This window comes from Ptychodera flava, chromosome 7, assembly GCF_041260155.1.
Source record: "Ptychodera flava strain L36383 chromosome 7, AS_Pfla_20210202, whole genome shotgun sequence".
Taxonomy (NCBI): Eukaryota; Metazoa; Hemichordata; class Enteropneusta; family Ptychoderidae; genus Ptychodera; species Ptychodera flava.
In genome coordinates, this window is record NC_091934.1 from 25,197,154 (window position 1) to 25,209,217 (window position 12,064).

Sequence of the window (12,064 nt, forward strand, 5' to 3'; positions counted from 1 at the left end):
ATGACAAGCTTTGATTGTTGTAACTGAAGTGTACCAATATGTCAAAAATTACATTATCAGAAGTCGTCGTACATATTTCTAATAATGCCATTAATATAGATTTCTGGTCAGTCTAAGCCACGACGGCCAAACGAGCGCTTTATTCGAAAGAAAGGTACCTAAAACATTTGTTTTCTTTGGCCGTAGGCTGTAGTCAAAGCCATCTCCCAAAGCCAAGCATTTTAATTTTTTAAGTATCCTTTAGGCCAGAAAATAATGGGTTTTCTTTTCCATCCCACGTCTATTAGGACGATGATCCGGCGAAGCATTTTTTCGTGTTATGTTTGTTTACTTTTTAAGATCATAAAATCAGCATTTGAACCACTATGCAAAAACAAGCACTGTACAGCACATACATATATGTATGACCCTTTGTATGTTAACATTTTAAATCGTGATCATACCCAGCAAGGAATTATGGCAAGTATCAGAAACACAACATTCTGGTTTGTGGCTATAGGATTGTCGTTCATTTTCTTTCAATCATATTTTTACCGTTCCGTTTCAACTTGACTTCTGACACCGAGATCCTGAGGTTATTCTCGTTTATGATATAAATCAAGGAAACAACGTGTCACTTTTGTGTATTATCATCACTCTCTCTCTCTCTCTCTCTCTCTCTCTCTCTCTCTCTCTCTCTCTCAAGCCTCTTTTCAGTAATTAGACTGACGCGTACATTCAGATTCTATCATGAATCATAGAGAACATAACGGATAACATCACATGACGCTGCAGCTCTCAAGAAGTGCTGACTTGTCGTAAAAGTAAGAATTGCATGGTATGTTGGTTTTAGGCCATGTATGAGAGAGAGAGAGAGAGAGAGAGAGAGAGAGAGAGAGAGAGAGAGAGAGAGAGAGAGAGATGATAATACACAAATCATCACTCTCTGAGTGATGATTTGTGTATTTTCATCTCTCTCTCTCTCTCTCTCTCTCTCTCTCTCTCTCTCTCTCTCTCTCTCTCTCTCTCTCTCTCTCTCTCTCTCTCTCTCTCTCTCTCTCTCATACATGGCCTAAAACCAACATACCATGCAATTCTTACTTTTACGACAAGTCAGCACTTCTTGAGAGCTGCAGCGTCATCTGATGTCATCCGTTATCTTCTCTATGATTCATGATAGAATCTGAATATACGCGTCAGTCTAATTACTGAACAGAGGCTTGTGCATTTCAATATTTCAGACTTCCAGTCTCACATTTTGGTTCATCTGCCACATTGAAAGTCATTTCTCCTTGCTCTACTCGGCAGATTATGGCAGGAATGCATGTGTTCAATAACTTGTGTGGAGACAATAGTGCCAACAACATACCGGCGGCAATTCAGTCCTCTGGCAACGTCATGGAGTTAAAATACAAGACACTGTTGTGGTCAAACCCAGATACCTTTATCGCACGGTATTACGTTCAGGGTATGTCTTAACGAGCACAGTTTCATCACCAATGAATGTTTTGTGTAAAAATATTAAAGTTTCGCTTCACCTTATATTGCCTTATAACGTTTAAGCGCGTTTACACCTGTGATATCCTTTCATCTCAAAAACACAGGCAAAAGTGAATAAATTGCAAAGGCATTTGATGTTTTGCAAGGCGATAAAACTCTGTTCTTGCCCGAACATAAATCAACCTCATTCTATATCTTCTAGGTATACGATTTGTCATAGGATCAACGACTTGTTTTTCATGCATACAATACGACAGCGCGCGTATTCAAATAAAATATAGAATGTGACACAAGAATACAGTACTACTTCAATCACGTATCAAGAGCCATACTTCTTAGCGATATTACAAAGACATTCAAAAGCAGTAAATATAACATCTAAAGTATGTTTCATACTTTTTGTCATAAAGTAAAATGATTTAGTTACATATTTTGTTTAATTATACACTGATCGATACGTTGATTTGCGTCGGCAATACGGAAACTAAACATACAGTCAAAATTGTGGAGTTTCCAAAATTGTCAGGCGTAATTATTATCTAGGCGGTAAAATATGTCAATAACACAGAAATCGACTCTGCCAAAAGTATAAATATTGTCGGGGAAGACATCACGACTAGTCACGACACCATTAAACATTCAGCTTGCTGTCAGACCACATCATTTGCAAGCCTCGTTTGTGCGGATCTGGTGTTGTGGTGTTGACTTCACCTGACCTCCTTCGGAGCAATGTTTCAACTTTCGCAGAGTTAATTTTTTGTTATCGACTGATGTTACCGCCTAAACGATAATTACTTCTGACAGCTTTGGCAACTTCTCAATTTAGACATTATAACGAGTTCCAGTATTGCCAACGTCCAACGCAAACACTGTAAATTTGTATCAAAATGGAGTTTTATTGATCTGTATCTGATTCAAATATTTCAGACGTATGTTGCCTTCGTTTATGAAGTGATCTTAAAATGAACGATAAATGAATAAATATTATGCACTGTTAGTTGATACGTTCTTCAATATAAGCCTCCGTTCATTATTGGCAATGTTTAGTTATGGAAACTGTTTTACCGCCAAATACATCGTGCGTCACTTGTAAAAATTGCCAATAATTATGTAAGCTCTACCTTATACACTGCATAAAACCCTATAATACTTACTGTATTAACATAGATTATTGCCTGTATTTTAGCTGAAGAGTGCATATACAGATGAATACAGTCAAGAATCCATTTTTTGTTTTCAGCAAGCCTGTATTCATGTGGATTCATGTGAATTCACGTGTATTATACTATACTATAATACAGGCAACTCATTAATGTGAATATATCTGAATTATCGGGTTTTCATGCAGTGATATGAACCTAACAGGCCCAAGTATCCCGCGTCATATAGTCTATGTAGTATATTGTTTTTCAATCTGGTCAGTGCTTTATTAAGGACTACGGAACGGGTTACCCTTTTATTCGAAGAAGGAATAATCAAAACACAAATACTAAAACACGACCGTGATTATAACATTTGAAACTTACATAACTAAAGCCAATTTGTCTTTGCTATGAAAATTGAACGCTTCTGTAATCTTTATATACCATCCGAGGTATAGAAAGATACGAAAATGTTCACTCTCCGCCATGGCAGCTTTTCCCCACACAGATTTAGACGTGGTGTTTATGCCCTATTCGGGGCCAATCGGCCATACCCACCACGTCTATCAAATTCATCAGTTTACTTTTCTTGTTTATGCATACACCCATACCTATTGAAAACCTGGGGAATGGCTATTACATCTTGTTGACAACTCCCACATGTGGGCAATGAATTAAGATTACTCTCGTAAGACATTTACGATTCCGAATAAATGAAGACAGATTTGTTGCTTTCGCGAAATACCCTTAAAATACAACACCAATGTTCATCATATAGGGAAAACTATGGAAAACTAACGACATTCGAAACAAAGTGAGCATGTAATGACCAAGGTATTCCACAATCCTTGCCGTATAGCATGGAGGTACTAGCTCTGCTCCTGGCCCCATGGTCGTAGCGAGCGACAAAGCAGGTGGAAGAGAACGCTTTTACATCTATAGACGATAAATTAAAACGTGGCCGAAAAATAAAATCACGGAGGTAACTTCTAGTATTAGTTAAAACAATTTCTGTAACCGTATCAACCGACCCGAGAGGGTCAGCTATTAGCCCTACGGCCTGTATGAGTCAAGAGGCTCGACTATGACTAAGCCGTAGCCGTATCATAGCCCTGCCATGCATAGCGGAGTAGCGTGCGTGCAGACGCTAGAGTAGCCTTCGAGGCCCCTTCTTCTATTTACATGTAGATTTTTGTCAAAGCAAAATTTGCAGACCCTGGAGCAACGACGCGGTAACAGCGTCTTCAACAAAGCTTCAACAAATCAAAACACATTCTAACAACACTGTTAGAAGAGCAAAGTAATCAAACAAGTACCAAATGAAACACATAAATTCAAGCGACTGATAAATGAATTTAGCTACTCAGGTTTCCGAAAGGAAAGCGTCAAAAGGATCACAGTGTCTCGGACTAGGCCTAACCGACCCGGCTTCGTCACGCCATGGCTAATTTCTAACATCAGAGAGCCTACACACAACACAGTGCACAGCATGAATATAGAGTACTACTTAAATTGACACTAAACAATTACGCAATCTGACCATATATCAAAATACAGTAAACCACATGACTCCCAACATAATAACTGATGTGTGCAGCCGCGTTCCCTTATTTTACTTGCAATGTGTTTTACTTTCCTGTATTTCGCTAAACTGCTAATACGACCTTTAATTACAATGTTGCTTTCCAAGTCACCTACCAAAGCCATTTTAAAGGGGTGATCAAGATGGCCAGAACAGCCAATTTTGACAAATTAGGTTCAAGAATCTGGAAAAAGTGCTAAAGGCATGCGATAGGTGTATTTACGAGATAACCATTGAGACTAGTAGGAGTAAGATATGTGTGACTGGTCCAACCTGTACAGTTTCTGTGTGGGGAAAAGTTGGAATGCTGGATATTTTCTTCATTTTTTCAGCTACGACACTGCATGTATTGTCAGCATTTTGTTGACAAATGAAATATCCGTTACAGACACAAACCTTGTGTTTAAAAGCTTTATTCTAGTCATTTCATGACGTTTGACGTGAAGCTTACTAAAATACTGATAAAAATATTGTTAGATATACCGAACACCTTAGCTTGTGGTAAAACACTGTGACCTTATTTGGCTTTTAGCTCAAATTGGCCACTGGCTATCTGGTTGATAACATTTTTTGTTTTTCTTTATTCGACATAAAATATGAAGACAGTAGCATAACTCCAACGATATGAATTTACGGTCTTTGAATTTTGCAAATTGGTATAAATGTAGTAGATCATATGAAATGTTGACCTCGACAATTCTTTATACAGAACATCACTGATTTTGGTTGAAACCACGAAATTTGTATCGCAACACGTCTATGAGATGATTTCTTAAAGTGTAACTGCCTGGGTCTCAAGCTGATCAAGGTTTTAGAAGCAGATTTTGGAAGATACAACATTTTCACGAGTGTGTACATGTCTTTTCATTACATAAAATGAATGAGGGTGATTATTATCAGGAGAGTACGTGCTCGCAAGAGATAATTTGCATTGTCACATGCACAAGCCAAGTCTGTCGCATCGGAACAAAAATACTAGAATTGTAATTTTCTGGTCACTCTACGTCACGACAACCGCGTCTATTTCATCAATTTGGTGCGTCGGACCTTTTACGACGATCTTCGATGTGCTCATCAATGTAAACAAATAACATGGCGGCCGGTTTTTATCCTACAATTAAAATGTGTGTGACGTGACAATGTCGTAAAAAATTATTGATAATGATTAGAGTCTTACAAAATACATCCACTTGGCAAATATTAAGTTCCTCCTTTTTTGTTTTTGGGGTTCGTATTCGTATAGACCCCCTCCGCAGCCTGAAATTTTGACGTAAAGAGTACTTTCATGCGGTGGACTTGGTTTCCACCCCAATGAGAGGGATATGTGCTGTGTCCAGGCCTCCAAAAGCCATTCAGTGACATCAATATTTTCATAAACTGTGACAATAATCATCCGAAGGTAATCACAAGAGTGTAATGCCTGCTGTAGAAATCAAATGGATAATTTCTAGACGGACTCTGAGCTGGTTGCATTACTGTCTGTTACGAAAGCAATGCAACGACCGACGTTACATTTTTGCGCCGTATAATCGGTTTTTGTTCTCGAAAAGTAGTGTAACTTCGTCTGATTGAATTTCTAAGCCTATGCTATCTTTGAAATTGTGACTGTATAACTTTGCAGAAGGTAGTGTAGACCGATAAATCATTGGCATTCTGCGTCAGCTGCTGCGTACACGACCGTGAGCGTCGCATTTCCTCGTGCACGCGACGGATAACTGTAAATGATTGACAAGTCGCCCATGGCGTACTGACATTATTTCTAAAGTAGTTTAGAATTTTAAACGCGGAATCGTTTGGACAATTCGTATTCTGCAAATTATGACGAATAATCTGCTTGTGCATATGATAGGTGTATTATTTGCTTGATATTTTTCTTTAATCAACTTTGAAAATACTCGTGGTGTAATAATCTTGACATCACTCATGGTGACACGGTCATTACCTCATTCTCATTTTCTTTTCTGAACTAAGAAAAAAATTAAAGTTCCATTAGCTGTATCTTCTGGCGATTTTTCCGTTAGTTTTGATTGAAATGATCACTGGCTCATGTTGAATAGCCTGTCAAATAACAGCGAATCGCATATTATTCGGAAACATTACGAGCCCTACAACTAAATAACATGTGATTTTACAACGAAAATTTCAATTTTTGTCCGGACAGAAAAGCAAACTCTGTTGACACGCGAATTGCAACGTTGGCATTCTTCTGCACCTGCGCGAGCCATTTACAGCAATTTCAAAATAAATATTCATTACTTATGCCCGGTACTTACATCGTAGTCCATTGTCCGAGCACGTTGCGTAGCCAGATGTCTGGCGATCCACGACGCAATGTTGTTTTGATCCCGCAATTAACGTGAACTTGTACATCTCGCGTGATCGCGGCGTCACCATATCTACGTTCTCCCCAGCACGCTGAGCATGCCAGACGTCAACAAACACGCTCGGAAGGGCAACACGTTTGAACAAAAATTAGCAGTTTTATGTGGCTATAACATCACTAATCATGTTTGTTTCTTCGTAAAACAACATTTTGCAACAAATATGAGCCTCCAACATGGAATTTTCCGAGGTAGAAAGTGGTCAAAAGTTACAAATAATGGCCCTTTAAGGAATAATATCTTATTGTGACACTTAATAAAATGCAATGCTTTATTGTACAACATCAAGCATTAAAATTTTTTTCCGCAAAAAAACAAGCAAAATGACAGTCACGGTAAGGATGAAAGTTTTATATAAAATGATTAAGATGCAAATAATTGCCAGCAGCATCAGCGTTAAATATTAAAGTCAAGCGAGTACGACCGACCTGTTTAGTGCATTCAAAAATGACATTGTGCTGCACTGTAGTGATTCCCAGATCCAATCTCATTATACATGGTTAATTCAAATTAACTCTTACAGACGCCATTCTCATTTGCGATTGGCAGAGCTTAAAAACCTCTGTAGCAATTACAGTTCGGTATTCGAAGCCAGGTCAAACAACATAAATCTTATCTTAGAGCAGTGCTTTATGGAAACGACGAATCTTCAATGAACGATGTACATTGAACTAAGTTTAGGAAGCAATGTGATAAGCTAACTCGACCACAAACAGGTGTGCGAAATGTATGCTGAGGAGCAACATGCTGTAAAGAAACTGCCACTCTTTTATTGTTGTGACTTCAATCACAGACAAATATAGACAGACTGGAAACGCGCATGCCTTTTGTTCCATGGTCGTCTCGTTAGACTTTTGGCTTTTCATATTAAAATGAGCTTCAAAGGTGTTAAACTTTTCGAGGCTTTGTTTGTTGTTGATAATTGCACGACATTATGCGACGAATACGACGAGATGGCATCGTACTGCTCGTCGCGTAGCAACCATAGTTACTTTGTAAGCTCTCAGGCCAGAAACAGTGCTTCACGCCAATCAAAATATATCACGCCAGCAGTTTCATAACTATGTCCTTCCTTGATGCACGTGTAAAAGACGGTATGACTGACCGTAAACCATTGAGTAAAACCAGACAGTATCGATAAAACACTTTCAAATTTGGTTCAAACAAACTCATTATATATTCATCAAATTATGAGAGGAATTTTTAAAACAGTAGAAATCAGTTTCCTGAAGCTCAAAACACTCCCGTTTTCGCCAGCACGTCAATTCCGCTCGGCACCACACGACAACAACAACACAAACTTTGCCGAATATACTTTCGCTTAACAATTGGCGAAAATCCGAAAATTACCGAAGGATGCATGGTCGGCACTCTTCGGAAAAGAGAGGCGAGAGCAACCTGAGGCGAGGCTAACATGGATGGGTTACGTTAACCGCTTCACGCCTTAAACAATACCCGTTGCGAGCCTGTCTATGTTTGTCTGTGCTTCAATGTCGCGACATCGGAGGAGCAAAGCATAATTGAATCGCAATAGAATGTTTAAGTAAATACCCGTGTATTAATTATCACACTTCACCGAATATCCATCCCTACACGAAAAGCGAGAAAACATGTTAAATTAGGCATCACATGATTGTTACATAAACAACGTAGCATTCAAGGAGCACAAGCAATATAGCATTTATTTGTCGACTTAATTTTTTATGATTTCGCCTTTCATTCTAATGCCAGCCACAAAACCAACCAGCAATAATTTCGAGATAATCTTCAAAAGGACCCAACTACTAGATTTCTTCTCAAGAAGAAAACTTAGCGAGAGAACTTAGTATTTGATTGCAGTTGATAAGTTATTGTGTGTAGTATATCTATTTCTAAAACTCTCTACTCAGCGTTAAACTATCTTTGTTCACTAAAACATTAACCCCGTCCCTCATTAGTTTATACAAACGTTTTCAACATTCACTCTCGATTTTCAACTTTCATTAACTATGATTATCTTATTACGAACAGGTGTTGACTGCGGTCGACCAGAAGATATTGATAATGGTAACTTTACAAATGATAACTTCACATACCCAAATACAATAGTTTATTCCTGCAACGCCTTCCACAAGCTGCTTGGAAACAATGAGCGCATGTGCCAAGCTGATGCCACCTGGTCCGGAACAAAACCACATTGTGAACCAGGTGAGTGAAACTGTATTCAGAATATGGCTCGTATAATATGTGTGTTAGGAACGTTTTTATCAGTATCTTGACTTATCAAAGGTGAAAAATAAATATACAAGATCGGTTTGGTAATTCATATACGACCTCTTAATTCCCATGCCTCTATGAAAATAGGCAACAAATTCTTAAACACTAAAATAAGTTTCCATAACAACATCTATTTGGATTAAATATTGTTAGTTTGTTTACATGATATAGAGTGAGGAAAAGCGACCAGCGATTTTCGAGTCCCTGTCATCCGTACCGTATTTAACTTTTTGAAATATTGAATTCAACCTTAGCTCTACGACCGAAAATATTGCTGTGTTCCTTTTGTCAGGAATTTCAATCAGAACATAGTATTGATAAGATTTATGGACGTTGTATGTGGCTGTGCCTTCCTTTATACCTCGACTGTATTTCAAAAAATCCTTATATTCGTTTGCCCTGAAGCCGAACTTAACTTTGACGAAAATATTATGTCGATGCAGCAATCTTCAAAGTAAGTTTTTACGAGTGTGTAGATGGTCTTTGCATTGCATAAAATGAATTAAGGTGATTATTGTCAGGTAATTAACATTATCACAGACACAAGCTAATTCTGTCGTCTCTACCAGGTCTTATACTCTGGTCGTTCTACGTTAACACAACGCACCTATTTCATCAATTTTGGTGCGTCAGACTTTTTATTGCGTCGATTTCCGACATGTTCGTCAATGTTAATACACAACATGGCGGCCGTTATTTATCCACTTGGCAAATTTTGAGTCCCTGCGTTTTGTTTTTGGGGTCCGTACTCGTTAGACCCCTACCGCAGCCTGAACTTTTTACGTTCAGGGTACTTTCATGCGATAACCTTGGTTTCCATTATAATAAGGGGGTAAGTGCTGTGTCCAGGCATCCAAAGCCATAGAACTTAACAATGGGTTTTTGTAATTTCATATCTGATTCATACGAATTAGGTACCCATGTGAGTTATGCAAATTAAAGAATTACAGCCCTATATTTAACGGCGGCAAATCGTCAAATTTCGTGAAAGAGAGGAAATAGGCTTTTAAATTACGTATGATGTGGCACTATGATATGCCTCTATCTGTTAAAATTATTAAAATAATAATAATAATAATAACAATAATGGATCTTAGGTAGCGAACATATCCACAGGTACATGTGCTCAAAGCGCCTTACAATTATTACTACCCCTGGTTATCGGACCTAATATGATACCACTTAACTCCCTGGGGAGCAAACAAAAGCTCACATGGGCAGCTAATAAGCGCAGCAGAGCTAAACCCGCACATTACAACCACTGTCCTACCAGGTACCCATCACTTCTAGGTAGGGAGAAGCAATGAGGAATAAAGTGCCTTGCTCAAGGACACAACACCATAGCCATGCCGGGGCTGAAACTCACCATCCTGTGATCATGCGTCCGGTGCTCTAGCCAATGGTCCATTTTGCGTCCTCTAAAATATCGTAATTCGAAATTGGAAAATACATTTTTCAATATTAATATGAAAAAAATTCGAGAAAATCATTTAAATATCTCTTTGGATATCCATTTTGTATTCTACATGCAAATACCTTTCATTTGATATATCAGTCGATAGTTTAAAAGTGTGTTGAGAGTAGTTAACGATAATTTCTAATTTTATATCGCATTAATGCATATTGGTTACCTGTGAGAATTATACAAATTAGGAGCTACGACCGTACTCGACAGCTCAATTTTGTCAATTTTCTTAAAGTAGAGATAATGAGCTTTCAAATGATGTATGATGCAGCTGTATGATGTGGCGTTATTTGTTGATTTTTTTTTAAATATTATTATTCAAAAGGGGACAATATTTATTTCAATATAAATATGAAAATACTTCAGTGAAATATATTTTGGATGTCCATTTTGTTTTGTAAATGCAAAAACCTTACATTTGATATATCAGTCGATAGTTAAAAAGTGTATTTCGAGTAGTTAACAATGAATTTTCAAATTTTATATCCTATTTAAGAAAATTTTGTACCCGTGTGAATTATGAAAAAAGGGGGGTATGCCCGAATTGGCAGCTCCACATCGTCAATTTTCTTGAAGTAGTGATAATAAGTTTTCAAATGATGTATGGTGTGGCTGTATGTAAAGTTGGTAAATTAAGTATGAAAAATAGCTGAGTCTGCCACTCGCCTATGCGTACACGAACGAGATATTTCCTCGCACACGCGACGGACGACTAGGAATGATTGACAACTTGCCCACGGCGTATTGATATCATTCCTAAAGTAGTTCAAACTTTTGAACGCGGAATAGTCATGGAATTTCCCGTATTCTGCAAATAATAACAAATAATTGGCTTGTGCACGTGATAAGTATATTGTTCGCCTGATATTTTTCTTCGTTCAGCTTTGTACCATTTACAGTCAGTTCGGTATTCGAAGCCAAGGCAAACAATATAAATTTTATCATAGAGCTGTGCTTTATGGAAACAACGAATCTTCAATGAACATGATAAGTTAATTCAATAACCACAAACGGGTGTGCGAAATTTATAAAGAGGAACAACATGCTTTATAGAAACTGTCACTCTTTTTCTTGTTCAATGTCGCGACATCGAAGGAGTAAAGCATAATCTCAATTGACTGTTCAAGTATTCACGTGTATTAATTGTTCACATGTACACTTCACCGAATATACATCCCTACGCGAACAGCGAGAAAATATTTTTAATTTACGTACAAAATGTTAGTAACCTCATTAACGCAACAATCGAGAAGCATAAGCAATATAACAATTTCACTTTTGAGCCAGCCACAAAACCAAAGACCAATCATTTGGAGATAATCTTCAAAGGAAACCCCATGGCATAGATTTCTTTTCAATTTAATCAGCCTAGCCTTTCATCGGGTGTTGACTGCGGTCGCCCAGTAGAAATTGATAATGGTAACTTTACAAATGATTTCTTCACATACCAAAACAATAATTTATTACTGCAATGCCTTGTACAATCTGCTAGGACAAAATGTGTGCATGTGTAAGGCTAATGCCACCTGGTGCGGAATAAATCCTCATTGTGTACCAGGTAAGTAAAGCAGTATTCAGAATATGGCCCGTATATGCGCGTTTTGTACGTTTGACACCGGTATTTTGAGATATTGAAAGTGAAAGCAAATAATATGCAAGGTCGGTTTTTGTAATTCGTATACGGCCTTTCAATTCATGTGTCTCTTTTCCGAAGATATAGAAATAGTCAACAAATACTGAAAGACTAAAATAATGAACC

At 37.8% G+C, this 12,064-nt stretch overlaps 2 protein-coding genes across 2 annotated transcripts in view; both read left to right on the forward strand.

Annotated features, from left to right (window-relative positions):
- LOC139136401 (mannan-binding lectin serine protease 1-like) overlaps positions 1-12,064 on the forward strand; it is a 117,004-nt gene that overhangs the window by 71,678 nt on the left and 33,262 nt on the right. The gene's annotated exons all lie outside the window — the stretch shown is intronic.
- The window catches only part of LOC139137749 (clotting factor C-like), an 83,483-nt gene that overhangs the window by 67,005 nt on the left and 4,414 nt on the right, over positions 1-12,064 (forward strand). The window contains exons 4-5 of the mRNA XM_070706014.1: positions 1,288-1,447; positions 8,595-8,771. Coding sequence (XP_070562115.1) covers positions 1,288-1,447; positions 8,595-8,771 — 337 coding nt within the window. The remainder of the gene's footprint in view (positions 1-1,287; positions 1,448-8,594; positions 8,772-12,064) is intronic.